General features: G+C 39.3%; 2 protein-coding genes across 8 annotated transcripts in view; both read left to right on the forward strand.

The window, feature by feature from the left end:
- ZNF143 (zinc finger protein 143) overlaps positions 1-8,553 on the forward strand; it is a 44,665-nt gene extending 36,112 nt beyond the window's left edge. For 3 of the 7 annotated variants that reach the window (XM_067296107.1, XM_067296111.1, XM_067296109.1), the window contains 3 exons: positions 472-633; positions 1,479-1,625; positions 2,979-3,727. In XM_067296107.1, the coding sequence (XP_067152208.1) occupies positions 472-633; positions 1,479-1,625; positions 2,979-3,062 (393 nt within the window). In that variant the 3' untranslated portion in view covers positions 3,063-3,727. The other 4 variants (XR_010884074.1, XR_010884076.1, XR_010884075.1 and 1 more) reach the window with 4 other exon arrangements.
- Positions 8,554-13,748: 5,195 nt separating this feature from the next.
- Positions 13,749-25,300, forward strand: WEE1 (WEE1 G2 checkpoint kinase). Its single transcript, XM_067296112.1, has 11 exons — positions 13,749-14,436; positions 16,692-16,900; positions 17,392-17,458; positions 17,542-17,714; positions 18,693-18,814; positions 20,474-20,620; positions 21,025-21,120; positions 21,202-21,287; positions 21,558-21,728; positions 21,820-21,965; positions 23,926-25,300. Exons 1-11 carry the CDS (start codon positions 13,891-13,893, stop codon positions 24,074-24,076), a joined length of 1,914 nt encoding a protein of 637 aa, XP_067152213.1. The 5' UTR covers positions 13,749-13,890; the 3' UTR covers positions 24,077-25,300.

Below are 25,300 nucleotides of genomic sequence, written 5' to 3' on the forward strand. Positions count from 1 at the left end.
AATGATCATGGAATATTAGATCCCCATCAGTAAGATAAATGTGGTGAGGGCTCTTTGTCCAAGAAAGAAAGACTGGGCCAAAGAGGGACCGTGCTTCTCAGGAAGTACATGAAAGCATGCCTATCAGGAAGTGGTATAATAGCTAGTAGAGCCTATGGCCAATGTGTTACTTGAGAACACTGCTTACAGTATTTTTTTCAGTGCTGTAATGAACACCATGCCTTTTCATGCTGGATTGTTACACATTTTGTTTCAAATGAAGAATACGCACTACCAACTAGCAGGACTTTCTTTGATAAATAGTGTTACACTTTAAATGTGTGACATCCTTTCTCAAATCTTATTTAGAAACATTTACAGATCCTGTGTTTTTACCTGTAAACATATGTTATGTTGCTGAAAGCTAAAACTTGGGTATCACTCAAGCAGCAATTGAACATTTTTTAATTCAGAAATGATTTTGTGTTTCAGGTCAACATATCTCAGGCTGATATGCAGGCCATTGGAAATACTATCACTATGGTAACACAAGATGGCACCACTATCACAGTCCCTGCCCATGATGCCGTCATCTCTTCTGCAGGAACACATTCGGTAGCAATGGTTACTGCAGAAGGCACTGAAGGACAGCAGGTAAAATATTTTCCTGTGTATATATGTAATGTTCCATTGTAAGATGAAATAAAATAGACACCTAAGCAATTACAGGATTACCATTTACATAGATATATTTAATTAGAGCAGTTTCCCATACCTGGCCATAGAATTTTCCTCATAATAATATGATGTCTTCTTCTCCAGTGCTGTACCTCAGAATATTTCAGAATGTTTTAGAAACATTAAGAACAAGAACAATTTCTTAGGTACCAATCAAATAATCCATTTAGGTATAGGTAAAATAAGAGATGGAGGTGCTAAGCATTTTACCTAAGTCACACAACAAATGTGTGGCAGAGCTAAAAACACAATCCAATATGAATCATTGCTCTTTATCACTTAACATTATGGGACGGTAGTTTGTTTGGCAGAGTGGAAACATTTGTGTAAGTATATTTTTTGCATTTTTGCTTTTAATATACAGCTACTGTAGCTAACTTTTTAGTAGAAATAGTCATACAATTTTTAATTCCTCTTTTATTTAAAATTCATTCCAATGTTGTAAAAATGAGCCATGTGAAAATGACAATATTTATTAATCAGCATGCTCTGTATACATACATAATCACAGGCTTACAGGCACAATTACTGAATTTCTGTGAACTTCTGAGGATATTTGTATTTTGAGACCTAATAGATAATGTTAAGAAACAAAGTGATGGTAACCTTTCTTAAAAATTGATATGTTTTGCAGAATAAAATTATTCTCATAAATAATAGTAGCTTTGAAGTTAACTTGAACTTTGAAGTTAACTATTGTATGAGGTCAGTAATGGTAACAGTTCTATAACCCAGTTAATTCTCTTCCTTTGGTCTTGAAGGTTGCTATTGTGGCTCAAGACTTAGCAGCATTTCATAGTGCCTCATCTGAAATGGGACATCAGCAACATGGGCACCATTTAGTGACTACAGAAACCAGACCTGTTACATTGCTGGCTACATCCAATGGAACGCAGATTGCAGTACAGGTAAGTTTTTTGGAATGTTTCTTATTTCTAGAGATAGAAGCTCCTAGTCATGTAACAAAATGAATCTAATAAATCTGGCTCCCCTGATAACCATATCATAACCATATCATATGATCACATAACTGTATCATCTTATATTTTAAATAGTATGTAGGATTAGGAAGAGGAATAATAAGCACCTTATTTTCCAAATCAACTAGTAGAACTTCAAAAGAAACAAAAAAACAGAAAAAAAAAAACAAAAAACCAAAGGGGCAGAGGGCCAAATTTGAGGCCAAGTGAATCTTTCATGGAAGAATGACATAGATATTCAGTGAGATGGTACTTCAGATCACAGGTCTCCAGTGTAAAAGCACTTTCATTCATCCTTCAACATTACATAATAAGTTGATCAGGAATGCCAAACTCTCAAAGGTAAATTGCTATATATATATATATATATATATATATGTATGTATGTATGTATGTATATATACACACCTATATAGATAAAACAACTCATCTGGCAAACTGAATCTATGCTATTTGAAGCCTGAAATGCTAATAGTGGAAAAATTAAAATGTAAGCAGTTATGCAGAAAGATTTTAAAATAAAAAATCTCTGGAAAGTCACCTTTTGTTTATCTGTGTAACCAGTTACCATTACTGACCGCATACAATAGTTTATATAGAAAGTACTGCAAGCAGCAGTTTCTATAAACAGTTCCTCACGTTGTCTAAACACTGCAATGAAAGAGTAATTTCTAGGTATGAAAGAGAAGTTTAATTTAAATTGGTCTAGTTTTGAAAAAGGTGGAAACCAAGCACAAATTAGACTTCTGGCTAGAAAGGAAATGAAAACAAAACTAAGACAAGTATTTTTGTGAATAGTTTTTTTAGAGGGAAGAAAATCATGTCTGACTGGAAGCTTGAGGGTAAATGACTGACAGTATGCTACCTTACTCAAGAAACACTCAATTTAACTATGTTTATATATTACTTTTGTTACATATGATATTGGTAGAGAAGTAGAAGCTTTTGCAAATTTTAAATCTGGAAGATATAGTATTTTAAGAAATCATGTATTTAAATTAAATTTAAATTAAATTCTTCTTTGAAGAATGCATTTGGTAGAGGTATTGGAACTCAGCTTATTCTGCTATCAGAGGTTTATCTTTATTTTCATACTGATTAGATAGGTGCTAGTATATATTACTCAAAAGAGGTGTGACAATACTAATCTCACTTACTTGTGTTAAAATATTGATTGGTACCTAGGTCTCTGGTTTCATTTTTAATTTTTCTTTATAAATTTATATCCCTTATCTTATGCAACCTTTTGGATTTATTTATGTTTAAATGCATTTGTTTCAGCTTGGAGAACAGCAGTCTTTGGAAGAAGCCATTAGAATAGCCTCCAGAATACAGCAGGGTGAAACACCAGGGATTGATGATTAACTTCTAACACTGCTACCAGAACAATAGATTGAAAGGTATTTTATTTTCAATCAACAAAGGTCCATGCCAGCAGCAATCCATAAAAACTTTGAAGTTCCCCGCTCATTGATACCGTGTACACATTTTATGCAAGAGCGAAGAACATTTTGTAACTTTTGTGTACATAACCCTTGGAATGGACTGACATCATCTACTTCCAACCGTTGTATATTCAGGAATATGGAATTAGGATTACATAGTAAATTTCCTTGTTATCCTTTCATCAGATTTCAGACTGGTCTACAAGCAAGTGAAAAGTGAAATAGAAGTATTGGAATGAATTTTTAATGTCCTGTACAAATAATGAAGGCATTACTGAAGATTTCAAATGTTTAAAATACTATAACAAAATCATCATTTCAGGAACCCTTACAAGTAATAAAGAAGACAAAGCCTTTTAAATTGCTTTCCAGAAATAGAAAAAGTCTTGGATTTTGAACCTACTGTAAATCTTCGTATTTTGATTTGTTTCATACAGATTTGAATACTCTTTAGATTATCCACCCCATCTCATTCATTGTAAATACAGACTGTTAATGCTGGAAGTGCTAATTATATTATCTTTAAATTGGATTATGTACAAAAGAGAAACTTTGGTTGTTCAATATTAAAGGAAGTAAATCTAATGATTTCGTTTCTTTACATATTTTACTTCAAATGTTACCATCAAATTGTGATGCAATAAATATAACAAGATTATATTGTCTAGATAGGATGATACTGTCATGTGACGTACTGTTTTACTTTTCAATGAGAATGAAGTTTTTATTTACAGCCTTGTATAAATTTTTCCAAAGTTTATTTACCATAAGCTTAATTTTTTGGCATATGAATTTTGATCATAATCCATTATAGTGTATTAACTATTTAGTATTCATGATTATTAATTTTAAGCATTCTAAAACACTACAAGAATGATTAACATAGTAATTAGCCAACTGATTTTGACAAAAAAGTAAACTACCTGTTATTAAAAGGAGTATTTTCAAATCGTGTATTTGCAGGATAAGTACAAGCACTAATAGACTGATTTTCAACAGTTATGAGTGCCTGCAGCTACCATTCACTACCTAGGATATGCCAATAATCAGTGCTTTTGAAAATCAGGACCTAAGTTACTAGAAAAAAGGGATTAATTAATGATGATGTAAGTACAGCGCTCTTCTTCACCTATCATTCTGTAAAGAAAAAAAACATTGTAGATCTGTTTAACACATGCAGTAACAGGTACCTTTTAAACTTTTTTATACCAAAAATGTCTTTACTCTTGTCTTGTTAGTAGGCTCGTAAAGCAAGTTAAAACTTTTGGCTTCATGTAAGATTCAGTGTTTGTTTTAGATAAGTGTCAAGAGCACAAGTCTGGCAGCTTCTGAAACTGAAGCCTCATCTTTTACCATCTCAAGAGAAGAGTTAAAAATCTTCCGGATGAAGTGCTTATCAAGTAAGCATTTTATAAATTTTGTGAGTTACACATTTTACCATAAAAATAAAAGTCCCTAGCTATGTACTTGGCCTTTTTGAGGTCAAATACCTCTAACGTTTAATAGCGTGTAGCTGATTTAGTGTGACTAACTATATCAAAACTGGTTATAGCCTTTTAGGTTTCTCATACAGATAGCCAACTGAAAAATGCAGTGAAAGTTTACAGTACAGTGGGATAGATATGGATAAAACAAAGACTGTTCTCTGGATCCACTACAGAGTAAAACCTGGAAATGTCTGCAGCTTAAGTATAGGACTGAGGCTGCTTACTCAATTAAGCGCTAGTTTTCCTGAAGTGTCTTAGGTAATACCTGATATGCCATGGAGATAAATATACTATGCACGAAGGATTAATTACCTGTCAACTAGATTAGTTTCTTAGCTCATTTTATAAATTAAAGATGTAACATTTGACATGAACTCTCAAACAGTTTTTTCTTAAATTTCATTGCTAACAGTTTTTGGAAATGATGACTGGAAGTGATTTAGCAAAGAAGTAACTTCAGTCCTTACTTTTTGTTTCCCAAGAGTTTTTCTGATCACTGTACAATGTGAATATTCCTTCCCCATTCATACTTCACTTAGTTTGCTGCAAGGCATTCAAATTTAGCTCTGTTAGGAAAAGCTGTAACTTCTTTTAAGTGATTTCTCTGACTTGTATCTTATCAGTTCTTTTAAAACTCCCAAGTCACAGGTTTTGCTTCCATATTGTTAGCTACCTCTCTAAAGGAAAACAAGTACTGAATAAAAAAGACAGGCCAACTTAGACTGCTCTGTGTTTAAAGAGGAGCAGAGGTGCTTACATGTATTTTAGCTGTGAGGTCTGTATGCATAATAGACAATATTATTTTCATAGTGGAGAAAATTGTGTGATTTTTTTTCCTCTCTACTTCCATTCTGACAGGAATGGCAGGAACTTTTTTTGGTAAGAAAATACTGGTTGTTGGTATCAGGAGGTTCTGCAGTGGAGGTTATACAGAATGAAATTATGTTAGATAGGAAGAATGGCAAAAAGTATTTCAGGAGGAGGAAACAAAGAACATGCCAAAAAGGACTGGGTGTTTGGCAGTAGAAAACTTTTGCCTTTCCCTGTAGATTTTACTCCTCTTTACTGAAAGTTCTGTCTCAAAGTGAATGCTTTGGCACACTAGGGGAAGCAATTCATTTGTAAAAGAGGGATCTTATGAAGTAAAACAACTTATTGTATCACTCCCTCTTAGAAATTGGCTCCCACACATACAGTATTCCCCACTCACAATTTTTTTTTTCCTTTGAAATTCCAGGCCTACATCAACTCCTTCCTTAAAGGAATAAAAATAAAACATCTCTAGACTCAACTTTTCCCTTCTAAAATCAACTTTTCCCTTTTAAATGGTCTTACAGGTTTTCACCACCTGCAGACTTTTCTTTTACAGTACCTTAGTGCCTGCCTTGATAGTAAAAAGAGAGAGGTAATTGTTTTGGTGCTCCTGGCTGATGACCTATTGTGCCAGACACAGGGCACATAACAAAAGGGCAGTTTTTACCTTAAAGAGCTAATGCCAAGGCACACATGAATAGGCTGAAGCTGGGAGACTGTGTTTTTATAAGAGTAAATCCTGAAGCCAGACAACAAAGTTTTAAAAAGCCATAATCCCTGATGGCATAATTAATCTCAGCCACAAATCAGCTGACTAGATACCAGAGATATTCAGGCACAGTGTGGGAGAAAAGGCATGTGGTGTCTGCTTAGCATACAACAGAGGGAGAGAGCTAATAGTCCAGATAAAATGTCTAGGCTTGGAAGGCAGTTCTTTCTAAACAATTTTAGAACACAATGCTGTGTTCTTCCCAGAGTGCAGAGTCAGAGAGCCTTCCCCAGGGACAGGAAGCTATTTAATCAATATTTAGCCACCAGGAAAAGATGGTAGGGAGGGAAGGGTATGAGGAAAAGTGCTTCTGAAGCTGGCATCTACAGCCGTTGAGCTCAGTCAGACTGTGCACCTTAGGCTGACCATAGGTCCTACATACCAAGAAGCAGAAGTGCCCTGTAACACAACCTATTCCAATTCTGTCACTCTCACTTGGTCATTGAATTATCATTCAATGTACTGAAGAATTGAGCATTCTGTAAAATTCTTCAGCTATGAAATATAATACATATCTTGAAATTTTATTGATAGTTGGGTGGGAAACAAATTGATTTTCTTAAGCAATAAGGAGTAAAGAAAATGGAAGTGAAGGGTAACTTGTGTCCCGTTCAGCTATTACTTTTCAGTTGTTTGAAACTTGAAAAATATATTTATTCAGCCTGTATCATTTTTGTCTTTAAAAATAGAAAAATTAATACGTGCATTGTTTTTTCAGATGCAAATTTTAAACTCCAGCTGGCTGTTAATATTGAGGTACTCCTGTTTCTGCAAAGCAATGTATATTTCAACATCAGATCCTCAAAAAATGTCTTTTTCCAATGATAACCTTCTGAAGTTTGGACCAATGTGACAAGAGACCAAAAAATCAAGAGCCAGTCTCTTAACAAAATTCTTGTCTGTCATACATAAATAGTAAATTGCACTGTACATAAGGAATATAAACAAGCTTTTTTTTTCTTGCCATGTTTTGTGTGTATTTAAAAAGGTAGCTCAGGTGTTGCCAACAGTTCTGAGATTCCTTTGATGTTATTTTTGATTCTGCTAGCAAAGTTCGCTTCTCCAAAGGAGAATCTGACAACGCAATTAGATCATCACTGTAGTAACCGGCTGACACCTAACCCCATCAGGAATGTGCTACTAGACTTTTTCAATTGAGGGTTATAATCAAAGAAGACTTCAATTATCCCAATAAACATAAAAGCTTATATCAACAAGCAAGCATTCTGTCCTACATTCTCTGTGTATTTTTCTCTACTGGAAATGTGACTGCCTTAAATCCCCCTCCTCTCAGGTTCTGAAGGAATAATAGACTCTATTTGGATCATTTCTGCTGCTCCCAGCAGGAGAAGGAATGGCAAAACATTTACACTTTCAGGGCGCAAATGATGGTGTGGAATTTTTTCTAAAAGAAAGAAGCATCCTATACGTTACTGTCAAAGCCCCAGCATGTTACCCTTTCCTTTGCTTAAATTCCTCACCAGCCTTTTGGTTGAGACTTAACAAACTAATACGGTTCTTTGATTGGCTGCTGTATTTTACCTGTTCTTCTAGGGAGTTTTTGGCTCTCCATCAAAATTACTGCTTGATTTTGGGTGTTCTGTAATATTTGGCTGAGAGGATTCTGAGCCAGCATCTAAGTGAGGCAAAACAAGGAAAACAGGACAACCTGAAACCCAGACAGTCTCTTGGTGTAACAGAAACCACCACGTGGCTGTAGAAAGCTTCTGGAGAAACTGCAGTGTTCCAAAGTTATGTCTCGAGTGGGTTTTTTGCTTTGGTGTAGAGCTAATTTAGATTTGAATATAAGTTGTAATGACTTTGAAAAACCAGCAAGTACAAGAATGGTTTGTGGGGCAGACAGGATTAGCTGCTATTTGCTTTAAGAGACAGATACTTGAATGTACATAGGTTTCTGAGGATTTTAATGGGAGAAAGGTGGCTGAGCTTCTTGAAACTCTTACAAGGCTCTGACCTGCATCTCTAAAAAATGCTTGCAAAATGTCTTATTTTAAATGATGTGTCTAAGAGATTATTAAAATGAATATTAGTAAATCTGAAAAAGGTAGAATGCCCTTTTTATGGTTTTGCATATACCCTGAGGGAGAAAAAGGTTAGTGATACCAGTAAATTAGTAGTGACTAGTTAGCATTATGTACATTGGACATTTTGAGGGTTTTAATTGCAGATACGAAGTCTTGACTTCTATCATTTCAACCTCACTTGAGCAAAGGAATGGAGTATTCTAATTGTACCTGTTGTTTTCAGCCATGACAATCATTCTTTCTCTTCAACTTTTAGGATGTTTTGACGGAAATTTCTGATCTGAATACAACTTTCGGGATCAGATTCAGTTGCCATTTTCTTTGTAAGTAGAGATTTCAAGTCTTAAGAGGCAGAAATAAAGACAGAAATGTCTTAAAAATTTGTTAGTGTGTGTGCTATCATAGTCACAGAGAAATATTTAAGAATTGTACAAGCTATAAGCTTTGTAGGTATTCATTAGCTTACAAATAAGTTGCATGGAGATTGTTTTAATTTCTAAACACTGAAACTTTTTGAATTAGCAACCTCTATTCCAAATAGGCTATGTTCAGTGCAAAATATAGCGAAGAGGAAGATAACTGTAATATACTGCTGATTGTAGGGATAGATTCATATTTGTCTAGGCCATGTCAGGAAAAGAAAGACTGTATTTTGAGTGACTGTGCAACTGTACATTAATGCTATGAATATGCTTATGCAAACATCATTAGCCAGATAATTTTTACTTCAGCAGTGCCTGTAGAGGAACATGCTCCAGATCTACAAGTAGCTGTAGGGGAACATTCTGCACGAATATTGAACAGTTTGGCTCCAAGACCACCTGCATTGCTACCAGCTTCCTTCCTGGAAGTAAATGACCTTCAGGTTTCTATCAGTTTTCACAGTTCAACAGATAATGAGACTATCCTCAGGCAGCTGTTGAAAGAAACTTGGGAGTGAATAGGAAGAGGAACCAGGACTAGTGTTGCAAAGGAGTTCCTTTACATTCATAACCAAATGAATCAAGGTAAAATCTTTACAGTTGTAATTCTGACAAAAGGAAGTTAAGTAGACTTGGGATCTACAGTCCAAAGGAATTTGACCTCTAAAAAAAATCATTTTTCAACTGACTCCACCACTATATCATCCATTAAGGCTTGGACAGTGTCAAGAAGGCTCATACGTGCAAAACAGAATATAATGCTCCATTGTTTTTCTCTGAAGGCTTGTGCTGGCCAGTAACCATATTCTTAGTGCCAGTCTCTGGTCATTTATGGACTTAATTGGTTGTAGTATCACAGGCTTAAATAGCACTATAGCAGATGTTTCTGAACAGGTACATGGATACTCTCCAGAAGCTTTGATGCTTGAGAGCATGAACTAACTTCTGTTTCCTGAAGCTTCATCCTTCTTTTTAAATATCTTTTGGGGAGCAGATTTCAAACTTCTAGTTAGTAAGCTGGTCTTTTATTCCTTGTAAGAAACTTCAGGGCATTGTATAACTCTAAGATACAGACACAGGCCTTTTAAAACATAATTTTTTTGTTTTATGAGACATTGGGAATACGAGTTATGTTTTTATCCTAGTGGCTCCTGATTTTCATATAAGCAGCTTGACCTTCCTCCTCTTTTCTTTTGCTTTTTAACTCCATTTATGTTTCTCGTAAGTTCAACCAGTTTCAAGTTTATGTTGGCTGCGGTAGAATGGATTTTTGGCAGAACTCTTAATTTGATCAAAATGATTTGGGGGTCTTGTAGCTGAACTTGTAAGTGCAGGAAATCCTGACAAGATGGCACTGTTCCCACTTCTGTGGCAGTTTCCTCTGACAGCTAGACAAATTGGCCATTGTTTCATTTCTTTCCCATTCATCATTATTTGGGTTCCCCTGCTACCCACAAAAGAGAGAACAACTGTTTCCCCTTGAGCTTGAAAACTCCTAGTTAAAAGTAGCTATTTGTGAGTATGTGCCCCAGATAAATATTTCTGGTAGCAAAAGCTTCAATGCAGCACACTGCATATACTTTTTTAGTTTAAAATCAAGTATTTAACAAAAAAAAATCTGCAAATATATTCTGAAAACCCTTAAACCACCCAAATTTCTAAGAATATCAGTCAGGCACTGCCTGGACATAGAAGTACATACTGTTAAATCAATTTGCAGGATCAGGGCTTTAGTTTGCAAGATCTACAGAGGATCAAAGGTGCAATTTAATCAGAGAACTTGGGATTATTTTGGCTCAGTGAGTATGACACAGTGGAAGCCTGTACAGCTCTTCCCCACTTCCTCTGTTCCTCAATCTCCGCTGTTAATGTGTCTAAGGGAATTTGCTCTGCAGTGCTTTTTAGTTAGGCTGTGTATAGGAATCCTGATGCTAGTCATACTTTTTGTCATGGTGGACAGGATAGCAGAGTTACCATACTTGTTCTTGGGGAAAGTCATCTTCTATTCAATACAACAGTTTATAATCCCTTCAAACGATAGCAAAAGAAGCAAACTGATGCAAATGTGGGATGGCATATATATAGAGCTGATGTATGAGGTCTTTATAGAATACCTATAAATTTTGTTATATTTACATATTTATCCAGTACTTTCTTTTCTTATTTGGTCTCAGTTTGGAAATAAACTTTCTTTTTAAACTATTGTGTTTCTGCTCTTTCTTTCTTTCTCCATTCCTTTTTTTGTCTCCTCTTGTATCTCTTTTACTGTTTTCTCATCCTTCTGTATTTCTGTCTCTGCAGAAACTCTGAATTGTTTCACTTGTTTTTGTCCCACTTAAACTGTTACAGTGATCAGCAATTCAACAGTTAAAGTCTATACAATAGGGCTTCTGAATTTCACTTTGCCACTTATCTTCGTTGCATAGCTGCATCTGTAGACTCCAGAAAGCAATGCAGCACCAGTTCCATTTATGTTGAGCTTAGGAAGGAAACCCTGCAGCTTTGACATTTCTAGGGGGAAAAAAAAAGTTTTTTATTGAAAGCTTAAGCTCTTTAATTTATTTTTAAGAAAATAAAAACACCATACATGACTCAAGCAAGCCAGAGCTAGTGACTAGGAATTCTTTGCATTTCCCTCTGTCAGCTATTAATTGAGAAACAGATGGAGGTTACATTTTGTAATAGCCTTTTCTTACATCATCTGTCCTGAAACTGGAATGCTTCAGCTAGTATTTGCTATACAGTGCATTTCATTTTTTTAATTAGTATTTTGAATGTGACATTATTGAGATTCTGAGTTATTGAAAGCCAGACGTTTTTATAATGCTTGACTTGGTGTAGTCGTATCTCTCCAAATGCTATCCAATCCCATTTTCATAGCTTGTATTGGCTGCCTGGCTACTTTCAGTTTTCAGAAATTACAGTTTTCAAGAGGTTTCCATAATCTCAAAGATTATGTTCTTGTGGCTTGCCATTGCTTGTCCTGAAAACAAAAACTCTCTTAAGCTTTCAGGCCATCAGAAGCATGAGAAATGCATAGGTATATGGTATTTAAGTGGAAATATTCCTACGAATACCGTACGAGAAAAAAAGACTCATTACCCATGTCTCTAGTGATGGCAACGCCTCAAGCAGAACCGTTTTCCCTGCACATCAGCCAGGAGTGCATGTGAGTATTGAGTAGACAGCTGATCTGTTCAGCCAAATCTCTTTAAAACGCTCTCGCATCTGTGCAGCACCATCAGCACATGAAGGTGCGGAGCAGGCGCGTGCGTTTTATCGCCGCAGAGGAGCGAGGGGCAGGGGGGCGCGAGGCCCGACCAAGCCCGCAGCAGTTGGTGACAGTTGTGCTGCGCCGGTACCGAGGCGCTCGGCCGCTCTCCACGCAGCAACAGGTGTTTCAGGGAAGATTAAAAAAACAACTGATCACTAATAGAAGTGGAGGTAATGCGAACTGTGCCGGTCCTAGCCTGAGATACCTGTGTCCCTGTGGCATTTCTTACATCTTGAAAATACAGACTGGGAGAGCAGCAGTTGTGTGACCAGCACAGAAAAGAGGAGAAAACCATATCTGGGTATTTTTGGTTTAGGCCTCAATGCAAAATCTGTCTAAAAATCATTACCTGTTACAGATACAGGTGTCTTGTTTCAGCCAGCCGCAGAAAAGAGCCTTTGAGACCTGCTGTTGCCTAGGGTCATTCAGAATTGGAAACGTTGAATATTCCTGACTTGAAAAAGTGGAAGTGCAAGGTAAAAAGTGCCTGAAATCTGAGATTTCTGCTCCTAGGAATCAGGGACCAGCAGCACATCCACAGGAAAACAGGGAGCAACGGAAACATGGTTAAGTACAAACTTTATTTTTTGTTGACTGGGTCTTATGTATTTTAACTCATTATATTATAAACTTTTAGCATCAGAGTCAGCCCATGCTTTTCTTGGCAGAGATGTTCCATTTGCAGACTAATTTTTTTATCTGCCAGTGTGATTTGGGGATAATGCTGACGGGTCCTGAGCTAACTGAGGCTGTTGGGTTAAATTTAATGAAAGGTACTACAAATCCTAAAATGAGGCAGAGAGGCAGAGTCGAGTGCATCTCTAGGGAGAGAGCGTGATTAATGGTGTCCACTATAAATCATAGTTGCTATGCTGTGACTTTTTGGTTTGTGCAAGAAGTTCTTATGGAAGTGACTATTAACCACTTGGGATGCTGTATTTGAGGTGTGTTTCTGAGTGAAATTTGTGAATCACATCATTTGGAATGTATTTGAATATTAATTTGCTATTTCAACTGAAAAATGTGTTTTTAGTTAGTCTGAAGGGATTTATTGTTGTTTTAGGGTATGTGAAATTGGGGCTCTTGAGCAGTCTTCTAATAACCAAACGGGAGCAAAAAAACTCGCTCTAAAATGGAGCTTCTGTAGCCTTTGGAACTGTAGCGCGTTGTGTGTGACTCAGGAGACCCCTCCCAGTGCAAACCCTGCTCTTCAGGAGCCGAGAACTCTGTTTTTTTCCACAGTTTCGAGGCCCGCGTTGAGCCGGGCGCCCGCCGTTGCTGGGCGGGAGCTACCCCGCGCCGGCGCTAAGATGGCGGCGCGCCGCCCCCTCCCCCCCTCCCCAGCCCCGGGAAGTTAAAGGCCAGCTCGTTTCCGGGCGAGGGCCACAACATGGAGGCGGGCGGCGCCGAGAGCCGTGGCGAGGCCGCGCACCCCAACGCCCCGCGGCGGTGCGCGGCCGCCCCAGCAAGTCACGGGGCGCCGCCTCAGGCGTGCAACCGCGCCCCGCGTTAGATACGTAAACATGGCCACCTCGGGGCCGGTTTCGGGCAATGACGTCCAAGCCCCGCTCCAACAGCCCTGCCCGGCCCTCCGCCGCCGCGCCGCGCCGCCAATGGCGGCGGCCCGGCCCCCGGCCCGGCCCATGTAAGGAGCGGTCCCCACCGCCCGCACCCCGCTCGCACCGTTCGCGCCAAAGCGCCCCGTGACGCGGAGGTGTGTGGCCCTGCCCCCGCCCTCCGTGTTTTCAAACCGAGTGGGCGGGCGTGATTGGCTGGCGTGCGTGCCACGTGACTAACGGTCGCGGGAAAGCCGCGGAGTCCGAACAGCGCGAGGTGAGCCGTGCCCGGGGGCAGCGCCCGTGCGGAGCCGCAGCGAGGGGCGCAGCGCGCCGCGGGCGCGGGGCAGCGCGGCGGGAGCGGGGCTCGAAGCCAGCCGCCATGAGCTTCCTGAGCTTGCAGCAGGCGGCGGCGCCGCCGCGGCGGGTCTCGGCCCGGCGGGCGGCCGCCCCGATCCGACAGAAGCTGCTGTTCCTGAGCGGCCACAGCGACTGCGAGGAGGAAGAGGAGGACGAGGAGGAGGAAGGCGGTAACAGCACGGGCGAGGACTCGGCCTTCCAGGAGGCGGACTCGCCGCTCTCGGCGGCTCGCACCCCGGCGCGGGGCGATCCGCCCCTGCTGGAGGAGGAAGAGGAGATGGAGCCGGCGGCAGCGCCGCTGCCGGACGAGGGGGACTCGTGGGAGGAGGAAGGTTTCGGCTCGTCCCCGGTGAAATCGCCCGGAGCCTATTTCATGGCCGGCTCGCCCTCGCCGCCGCCCCCCCACAAGGGCCGCCGCTACTGCGGGCGCTCGCCGCCGCACCTGGCGGCGGGCTGCTACCGGGTGCGGAGCGACGAGCCCAGCTCGCCGCTGCCCGACTACCCCGGCACCCCGCCCCACAAGACTTTCCGCAAGCTGCGCCTCTTCGACACGCCGCACACGCCCAAGGTGAGGCACCGCCGAGGGGCGGCGGCCCTCGCCGGGGCGCCCGGCCCGCCGCACCGAGGGGCCCGGGCCGGCCCGCCGCGGGGGGAGTGGGAAGCCCCTCGCCACCGGCATCTTAAACGAGGGCGTTGCGGGGCGGCGGGGGCTGGGCCCCCCGGGGGCTGCCGCGGCTGGCCGCGCCCGCTTGCATCAGCCCGCCCGCGGCGGCGGCGGGGAGCTGGGGCCCGCGCGGCGGCGGCTGTTGGGTTGTGTAACCCGGGGCCCTCGGCAGCGAGCGTGGAACCGCCGCGGGCGTTCGCGGGCGCGGCCGGGGCAGTTAAAGGTCCGCGGAGGCGGCGCCGCCCCCGCGGCGAACCCGGGCGACTCAAAGGGTCGCGGGAGCAAAGGCGGTGCCGCGGCCCCGGGGCCGCCGGACAGGCGGGCGTCTGAACAGCCCCCCACCCCTGCCGCCTCTTTCCTTTTTTCTTTTTTCCTTTTCTCCCCCCCCCCCCCCCCCCCGTTGACATTTTTCCGAGGGAAGTGCTGCTCCCGGAGCATATGAGATCGAGAACAATATTCGTCTAGGAGCCTCTCGTGTGTTTAGGAAACTTCTTCTGTATTTTTTGGAACGCATAAAAATGTTCAAAAAACCACGGAAATATAATATTAAACTCCTTTAAAAAAAACCACTAGTATTTTAGTATCATAAAATAAAGGTATTTGTGTGCTTATAACTAGAAGTTAACTCGAAGTGAAATTTGCTTCTTCATATCTATTAGTAGATTGCTCTGCCTTGTCCTGGCATACAGTGCCACAGTACTGCTCAAAACAAGTTCACTGGCTGTGCTTTTCTGCATCAAATGTAAAGCAGGCTGAGTAGTAGATACTGTTAAATGGATGCTAAAAGGATAGGTTGCTCTTATGAGGATAAGAAATTTTGGAAGATACTTTCAGCTTTTGACTTCAGGCTTGTATGAAATGCTATATAGTGAGTTTAAATCTAGTGATAATAGGCTTGCTTTGTTTCATTACTTTTCATATAACCCTTTAGAAGTAATCCAGGGATAATCTCCTGGTGGCCTGTAGACTACAGGTTGAAAACAACTGAATTTAGGTGCAAGGAAGACAACCTGTACTTGTTAACTGGCTTTCTTCAGCCTTCTGTCTCAAATGAGATTTTGCTAATAGCCTAGCCCTGTGTTTAGAAAAAAATGGCAGATGACCTACTGGTTCAGGATCAGTCACTTGAGAGATGTAAGTCTTGTGCGTTGTGACACAAAAAACAATGTCTTACCACTGTGCAGTACTGTGAAATTCTTAAATTAGGTGCCCGGTTTCCTTATGGGTTATCTTGGAGAGCTGGCACCTCTAGGGATCTGCATATATATGTGTATATATATATATATATATATATTTTTTTTTCCTTTAAGGTAGCGAATGAAAATATTAATGTGTGTTAAGACTCCATACCTTAAGGTGACTTAAGGATTTTGATCTAGTCTGGATGTGGATAGTACAGTCAAGATTCCCAAGTATGAGCTCTTTTCCCCATGGTGTTTTAGGTTTTTAAGATATGTCAATTCTTACTCTTGTAAGGTGTTGCTAGGATGAGGTGTGATACTTCTGCTTTTTGATCCAATAGGTCAGTGGGTAGCATACCCATCAGGATATGGGAGACTCGAGTACAAACCTGATTTGGAGAGATTTGATCATGTGCCTGGAAAATGCATGATCTAACAGATTATCACCCAAAATATGCACTGTCCTCTGGTGTTTCAGAGACTGACAGCACTGATAAGTGCTGTCAATTCTTAGGCAATTCTTTGTAGGCCCGTTAAGAGGAGTCTGTACATCAAATCTAATTTTTTCAAACTTGCCACCTAAGTCACTAAAGCTATATCTTGTGTCTGGTCTTACTTCCACGTGTGCAAATCATTGTGACAATGTAGTACAGAATGGTCCATGAATTTCATTTTAGGAAGGTTAGGTGATGGCTTGAATAAAGACAGAAAAACACTGCCCTTACAAGGTTTAATTTTTTTTTTAATTATGGTTTTAACATGTAAATGTTTACTTTGTTTTCTGTGTGGTTGTAAAGCCTAATAGTTTCTGTGAAACTTCTTGATGGAAATGCATGCTTTGTTTAATCAACTCATGCTAATTTTGATTAAGCACTATTGTAGTAATGGCTTGCTGAGAAATGTACTTGAGCATGACCTGATTATTTGTGTCTAAAACAACATTGAGCCTATAAGTGTCTTTTTTTTTTTTTTTAATAGAGTTTGCTTTCTAAAGCACAAGGAATGGGCTCCAGCTCAGTTAAACTTCGAGGTGGCTCCCTATTTATGAATGTTGGGAAATCCGAGAAGCAAGATCCTGATATTAGACAAACACCTCATGTGAACATTAATCCCTTCACTCCTGATTCCATGTTCCTTCACAACTCCGAAGGACAAGTTCGTCGGAGAAAGAGAACTCACTGGAATGAGTGAGTAACTTGAATATCTTCCTTTATTTAGGCTTATACTCGGAACTACTTTTGGCTGCAAAAGTTCTGGTACTAATTGCTTCTACGAAAGTATTTTTCTTTCCAAATCTTAGTGTTGCAAAACATAGCTATCTGAATTCTGTGCTCAGTGATGCACGATATTATGAAATAACCATTTAGTACTAGATCTTTTGACTGGGCTTGTATATGGAGTGGGTAAACTTAGCTGTGTCCAAAGGACTCTTTACCTGACTGAATGGACTATGCCTACAGACTTTCTTGAGTAGGGGAGAATGATACTAACTTGAAACATGAAAAAAATGACAAAGATGTTAGTATGATACCTTTATTTTATGACTTTGTCCTTGCAAACATCTGGCTTTCAATTAGACTAGGCATAAGTAGAATGTGAAAAGTAGATCTTGGGAGGAAAAATCAAACAGCTGCCAGAACTATACTAATTCTGCGAAAGTAACTAGTGTAAATTTCAGCTCTTGCGGAGAGGACATGGAAGCAAGTGATGGAGAGCTTGAAGATGAAACAATCAGACCTGCTAAGGTAATTAATTTTTAGAACTTGGTGTTAAGCTTGGGATTTTGTATATCTGCAGATCTAAATCTTTCCTTTTTTAATCTTTGCAGAGGATCACAATAACAGAAAGTAATATGAAGTCACGGTATGCAACTGAATTCCACGAGTTGGAGAAGATTGGATCTGGTGAATTCGGTTCTGTGTTTAAATGTGTGAAAAGGCTCGATGGCTGTATTTATGCTATAAAGCGGTCCAAGAAACCCTTAGCTGGCTCAGTGGATGAGTGAGTATTTCCTGCTAGTATGAGTTAAAAGCCACCTCCTTTATGCTTTTTCTCCCATATTCATTTGTATTCATGTCTAGAGAATGTGTTTAAGAGGAAAAATATAAATATTCATCAATTTAATAAATGTAAAACAGGTAAGTAATGTAGAATAATTTCAACATTTTTTTTCTGTATACTATGCAAAGAAACTGGGGAGAAAAGGCTAATGGGCTCTAACACAGATTTGTCCCAGTATTCTATATAAAACTGATCAGGTTCTTATCTGTACAGTAAGAATAACACTTATTTGCAATAATGAAATGAGATGTTAGATGAATAAACTCTGCAGTGATGCTCCTTTGAGATATTTGAAGGGAAGACAAAATTCTAAACAAAGTCTTCATCCTTGTCCAACTTGTGATGTGCAAATTAGTTAAGTCAGTTTGGGATTTTTTGGCTTTTGTGAATGAGCCTGGGATTCCTTACCCCCCCCAATGTTCTAATAGAATAATTGTGGTTATATTATAAAAACCTAAATGTTTGTGTTGCTCTGGATTACGTACCAGATTTAACAGCACAAGCTAAGAAGTTGAATTTGGTCATATTCACGGACCAAAAGTTCAGTCATGCTCCTGGTTTATGATCATTGTTAGTTCTTCCTAAAACACTTCAGTGACACTTTTCAAAGCCTGCTGCTGACAGTGCTTGGAAAGTGTGTAATGGATGTGGCAGCTCTATCAAGAATCATCTGCAGCAAAACTGGGATTTCAATATTTTCCATATATTTAGACTTTTAATACAATGTAAATGGTTTCAACTGTTTGGATACAAAGATAGTTTAAGGTGCTACAGAACTAAATACGAAGACTTGATTATAAACTTAAGCTGGCAGAAGGATATGATACTCTAAATGTTTGTATCAAGCTGAAATTGAACTAATATCACTTCACAATATTCCTGCTTTTTTTGTTTTGTTTTTGTGTGTGACTGTAATAGGCAAAATGCTTTGAGAGAGGTCTATGCACATGCAGTTCTGGGACAGCATTCTCATGTAGTAAGATACTACTCTGCATGGGCAGAAGATGATCATATGCTTATACAGAATGAGTATTGTAATGGTAAGTAAAGCTTATCACTTGCTCTGCACTTCCAAAATCTAATTTTTGAAGATATACAGGTATCTCTATGCATTCCTAGCACTAACTAGGAATTGATTGCCCTACAGGTAGCTCCTACTGTCATTGTCTCATATGTCTGTATGTTCCTTTCTGTTGGAAAAGGCATATTAGATACTTAAAGCAATAATTGCTAAGTTACAAACAAAGTCTTAAGTGTTCTAGAGTAAGTACAGTAAGGCATTTGTGAGCAGTAAGACTGTTCTTTCTCTTCTGCCTGGTAGAAACCTCAGCTAGGTATGACCAGTCATACTTTATCAAGGAAAATACTGCAATATTTACTGTGTGTGTGGTTTTTTTTTGTTTGTTTGTTTTTTCCTGAATAACGTATACCTGGAGAAATTGCCTTCTGTTTAAGAAACAAAGACATCTTTATCTGTTAAGATGTGTATGCACTTCAGATATAACAAGGAATGCTAGCAAATTACTGTTGCTGCCCATTTTAAATAAAAGTGAATGCTCTCTTGTTCCTTCATCCATTTTATTCTAGCCACTTTATTTGGACAACCTTTATGAATAGGGTGAGGTGTGGGGGGATGTTTGAGCATTTAAACTGACTAAAATCTCAGGGTAAATGTCACTTACTCAGTTACCTTCAGAAATGGCTTTTTTTTTTTTTTTTTTTTTTAAAAAAAAAAGCTGTGAATGTCAGATGACCACAACTTCAGTATCTTCTTTGTATTGTCATATCAAACTGCTCTTTTTCTGGTATGACTTGCAGTTTTGCCTCAGAATGAAAGACTTTTTCATTGTAAAACAATACACGTTTCATGGACTGTGTGTGTGAACACTTAGAGTGGTCGCAAAACAAAGGCATGTGCCTCCCTCTTGTGCGATGGAAAGTGCCCTCAAAACTGAGACACTTGTTTGAAAAGTACAACTATCATGCTAGTCATGCATTTAAAAGCATGATAGTGGTCACCTCATGTCCATGAGCTGAGCTATGAAGTGCAAGAAGGGTGACTTAAGGGATGTTATTGAGAAAGTAAGTGAAGGCTGGGGGAAGGAGTATTACCAGAGGCCTTTTAAAGTGAATTCAGCAAACACTAAGGTCTTGCAAAGGAAGAGGGGAAGGGGTTTGGCTAAGAAAATCAGAAGTATGCTTTAATTAGAATAAATGCCTTCCCCAAGCCATCAATATTATTGTTGTAACAGCAGCTACACAGATGCAAATTTGTTTTCAGAGTAGGTATTTACTATGCTGTGGCCTTCTTTTTCACTTCCCTATGGCTGAAGCAGAGAAAATTCCTAGACCAACTGTTTTCCTCACAATGGAAGTGGACCCAAGTTTGAAGGCTTGTTGTTGCCCTGCCAGAGACTTGGAGGGGAGGGGGAGGCTTTTCCCTTCACACTCAATATCCTGTTAATCTGCATGGCACTGCAGCAGACTTCACAGGAGTAAAGTAACTTTAATACACTACATGGCTATAAAGAAGAGATAGAGCATTTGATTTCACCTTTCCTGTCGACCATCAGCAAGGTCTTAGTGATACATGCGCTGCTAATTTTAGGAGTCAGTTGTACTTTCGGAAGTAAGTTGTGCTTACTTCCCCAAGTGTTTGATTGTAAAATAACTAGTTGCTTTGTGTAATGTTGTTTTAGGTGGCAGTTTAGCAGATGCCATAAGTGAAAATTACAGGAATATGCGTTACTTTACTGAACCAGAGCTGAAAGACCTACTACTTCAGGTGGCTCGGGGCTTAAAGTACATTCATTCAATGTCACTGGTACACATGGATATCAAACCTAGTAAGTGCGTAAACTACTTTACTCTGAATATGTATTGACAGTTTCCTCGGTTGGTTTAATGTGTTGTAGAAAAATGAGCAGTTAGCCACACCCTATTAACTGTAAATTCTTCGTTGAAGTTCTAAATAGCAATACAAAGATGTCAGTTGTAAAACTGGCTAGCAAACCTAAGCTGTTGTTGAGTTTATCTTGGGTCCTTTTTGTGTAATTGACTGACTTGCATAATACTTGGCTCCCCTCCCAGTAGAGAGGCAGAGAGAGAGTGTGTGTTTATGTGTGTGCTCTAATTTCTTGCTCTAGGAACTGGCTATGTAACTGAAACTTCTGTATGGCTAAAGCAAACTTTGTGAAACCAGATGAGGTAGAAACTGTACACAAATGTTTTAATTTCTGCTCTTTTCCAGGTAATATTTTCATATCTAGGACATCAGTCCCAAGTACAACTTCTGAAGAAGGTGATGATGATGACTGGTCATCTGATAGAGTTATATTTAAAATAGGTGGAGTACCATACTTGTGCTTAAAAGAACTATGTTGTCTATATGTCTGCCAAAAAAAATAACTTTGTCCTCTTTTTGCAGGTGATCTTGGTCATGTAACTCGAGTATCTAGTCCACAAGTGGAGGAAGGTGATAGCCGTTTTCTTGCGAATGAAGTCCTGCAAGAGGTACCTCTCTTATTAATGGAAGATACTCATTTTAGGTCTGCATGCTGTTTTCTTAGAATGCATTGCTGTTTGCCTCCTCCTTGCTGGAGGAGAAACTTCATAAACAGTATCATAAATCTCCAAAATACTGGTAGTACTTAAATGGGAGTGTAATAATCTGGATGTGCTTCCTGCTGAATAGTCTAGCTGTCTGTCTGTCTGTGGGGTGTGTTTTTTTTTTTTTTTTAATACCATGTGGTATGTATAATAAACCTCTTCTTATTTTTAAAGAACTACACTCACTTGCCAAAAGCAGATATTTTTGCTCTTGCTCTGACTGTCGTCTGTGCTGCTGGTGCTGAACCACTTCCAACTAATGGGGACCAATGGCATGAAATTCGACAAGGAAAACTTCCTAGAATACCACAAGTGCTTTCTCAAGAATTACTAGATTTACTAAAAGTAAGAACTCTTGTGTACAGGTGGTTCACTGATTAGTGTGATATACTGTATTACTGGCCTTTACTAGAATACCTTATTTTCTTTTTCCAAGGTTATGATTAACCCTGATCCAGAGAAAAGACCTTCAGCTGTGGCACTAGTGAAGCATTCAGTGCTGCTGTCTGCTGCAAAAAAGAGTGCAGAGCAGCTGCGGATAGAACTGAATGCTGAAAAATTCAAAAACTCTCTCTTGCAGAAGTAAGTAATTCTTTAGGGTCCTTAAACATAACTCAATTTCTAATGACTTTTCATGTGGAAGTAGTGTGATGATAATTCAAGGCTGTCCTCCTCATTTCAGTATGAGCTCCACAAATCTTTATGCATCTACATATGTAAAAATGCATTCCTTTTTTTTTTTCTTTTTTTTTTTTTCAGAGGCTTTCACAGAAGTCTAATTGGTTCAAACATTCCTTATGTACCTGAGAGTATAAAGAGGTTATGTAACTTCATAAGGAAACTTTCTTTTCCTTAAGAAGGAACTACTTGAACACTGTTCAAGCAATCTCAACTTTGTTATTAGTACTATGAGCATGCAAAGCCTTCAGGGTTTTTTTGGAATGTTTTAAGCACAATACATACTTTTGCCACATATATAATAATTTACATTACGTGTGTCTGCATTTTCAGTGGAAAATTCCTAGGTCACTTGTAAATTTAACTGTTACAAAACATGTCTGAATTCAAATATCTTGAACTGCATTGAAAGGCTTGTCAGGAATGTTTTTACATTTATTTGACTCGTATGCAGCTTAAGGTATTAGGTAACTAGAAAATCTTTTGGGTTGGAAGAGACCTTGGTCACCTTGTCCTACCTCCTGCTCAAACAGTAAACACTGAATTAAGGCTTTGAAGAAGAGATTCCCTTTAGGAAAGTCTGACTGTTACTAGGTCATTCTCTGAAACATAGCAGAAATTCGTTTGAGTCTTTCACTGCAGTAACTTTGCATGTATTATGCTTAACAGACGGCAGTTTCTACGGGAACATGGAACACTGATTGTTTTCTGACTGGCTTGTTTTGAATGAAGACATAACACTTATTGTACCTTCCCTCTTAGACTCTCTGCATTGTTACCTACTTATCTTGCCTTTGCTACAGTCTGAATGTAGACAGACTTGCAATTTTGGAAGGTTATCTGTAGTCCCCTTATGAATTACACTTACTGCAAAAAGAATAATCTGACAGTTTGTGCAGGTATTTAAGGGCAGACTTGCTGAGGTAACTTACCTGCTCATATAAAGACAATGAACGATTCAGAAGAATACTTATCCATACAGTAATTTGGGAGAATGCATGCATGCGCACACATGCGTGTGTGTGTATGTATATACATCTGGTCTTTAGGAAAGATGATTAATAACAGATTGCTTTCTTTTGTAGTGAACTGACTTAGAGAATTAGGTGGGGCACTGGTGTTAATAAATAGTACTTTGGCTTACAAAAATAGGGGTATCTGGTTAAACTAAAGCCATAACTTAAAACTAAATACACATACCCCAACATACAACTATTTTGTGAAACTTGCTCTTGCTTTTGAGACCAGGTGCAAAGTGAGATTAAAAAATACTGATTCTTATGGACAGAAAATTCTGTAAGGGGTACTTTGGGACAGGGAAAGGAAAAGGGTATGGGGAGGAATCCTTATGCTTAGTCTATATGTCTCCTTAAGGAAAGGAGAAAAGGGGAAAAAAAAACCTTGATAACAGCAGTAAAAAGCTTTGCTCTTTAATCAGATTACCTCATAACTTTGTCTTGAAAGCTTTATTTTAACTTTTTCCACAGGCTGAGTATTGGCATTTCTCTGAAACAGAACACTTGATAGAATGCTGAATAGGGGTAACGGCCTGTGCCTTCTTCAGTGACTCAGTCTTGCAGTTCTGGGTTCAGATTGTTATGTTAGGCAAACAGGACATACAAGTTGTGTGAATCTTACTTCCTGCCCTTCTCTTTCAAAAGAAAGAACATTTAGACATAAACTTCTTACTTCTGTCCCATGGGTTGTAAACGGGTGGATGTGAATGATGCCTGTAGTATGACCTGAACTGATGGCAAGTCTTAAGTTCTGAACTGCTGTAACTCCTCTAAAACATTTTTCCTGTGATACAGCTGTAGTCCTTACTGATACACTGCATATGGGTGACTCTTTCAATGTCTTGCAGAGAGCTGAAGAAGGCACAAATGGCAAAGGCCGCAGCTGAGGAGCGAGCACTGTTCACTGACAGAATGACAACTAGATCTACAACACAGAATAGACCATCTCGACTCATTGGAAAGAAAATGAACCGCTCAGTTAGTCTTACTATATACTGAACTATGAAGTCCAAAAGAACTACTGAGGATGGCTATAGAGTCTCTGCTGGACTGAAGTCTGAGGAGTTGAAAGAAGCATTCAACTCCTGGACTCCTTTCCAGTCTTTGATCAGTGTCATTAGTTTTACAGGATTTTTTTTAATATTGTACAATACAGCTGATTAGCTGTATTAACCATTTGAGATACTGGACTCTACTGTCTTGTCTATAGAGGATCCTGGATGTTAATCCATAAACCTTTTGGTTACACTGTTAGATGTTACATCGTCCCAGGGTTAACCACTATAGTGGTGTGCTGCTTTTTAGTGTTACAGCATTGTAATAAGAAGTAATATCCCTAATGATCTTTAAGAGGGAGGGAGGGGGCCTTGCTTTGTTAGTTACTGGTTTTGGAAGAGAGGGAATAAATTTTTGGAAGACAGGCTTTAAGGCCACTTACACTCAATGTACCTGATGTCAGGTAAACTCTTATTGTGAATTTTATTTGTATATTCAACTGGGAGCACTTTGTAGGCATTGCATAAACCACAGCTTAGAAACCTGTGGAATTAAGTGCCATGTGGAACTGCTGCTATCTTAGTTTTTTGTCCTTGCTGTAAACTGTAGCATTAAAACAATCATTATTGTGTTAATAGGCTTCTTGTTAAAACAATTACGTGAAACAAATCTAAGCTGCGTTTTAGTGAAGGCAGCATTTCTCTCCTGAAGCTAGTGCATTGTGAAATAATGCACCAATTTAATATTTGAACTCTGTATTAGTGTAGTGCAATTGTTAATGTCTTGGCTATTGATGTTTTGTAATTCTTTCTAATAAGGTTCTCTAAATGTTGGTATTCTCTTCAGTTTTTCATTTTTGTGCCTATTGTATATTTTTTATGTTGGAGTACTTGTAAATAATTGTTTAGTGTAAGTGTTCAGGTTCTTCATTGTTTATATACATAAGTTTGATCTTGCTCACAGTATACTATACTAAAACTGCGGTCTGAGATGCCAACAGACAAGACTTAACTCTTCAGTTTTAAGTCCTGGAATGAATATGATGTGGCCATCAAAACTTGTACTGAGGTTGGATTTAGGCTGACAGATGTTGCTAAAAAATAGAACTGATCTAATTACTGGCTTGTCTCTTCATTAATTTTGGTTTAAACAGCAATGTTTCCCATTTGTGCTTTATTTGTTCTACTAGTGTTGAATTTGAATATTAAAGTTAAAAGTTGTGTTTAA

This window comes from Apteryx mantelli, chromosome 4 (assembly GCF_036417845.1).
Source record: "Apteryx mantelli isolate bAptMan1 chromosome 4, bAptMan1.hap1, whole genome shotgun sequence".
Lineage (NCBI taxonomy): Eukaryota > Metazoa > Chordata > Aves > Apterygiformes > Apterygidae > Apteryx > Apteryx mantelli.

Bases quoted from the DNA above. Each gene is read 5' to 3' on its own strand.
- WEE1 (XM_067296112.1), top strand. From the start codon at position 13,891: ATGAGCTTCCTGAGCTTGCAGCAGGCGGCGGCGCCGCCGCGGCGGGTC. The intron at 14,437-16,691 runs GTGAGGCACCGC...TTTTTTTAATAG, and splicing joins ACACGCCGCACACGCCCAAG to AGTTTGCTTTCTAAAGCACA. The intron at 20,621-21,024 runs GTAAGTGCGTAA...GCTCTTTTCCAG, and splicing joins ACACATGGATATCAAACCTA to GTAATATTTTCATATCTAGG.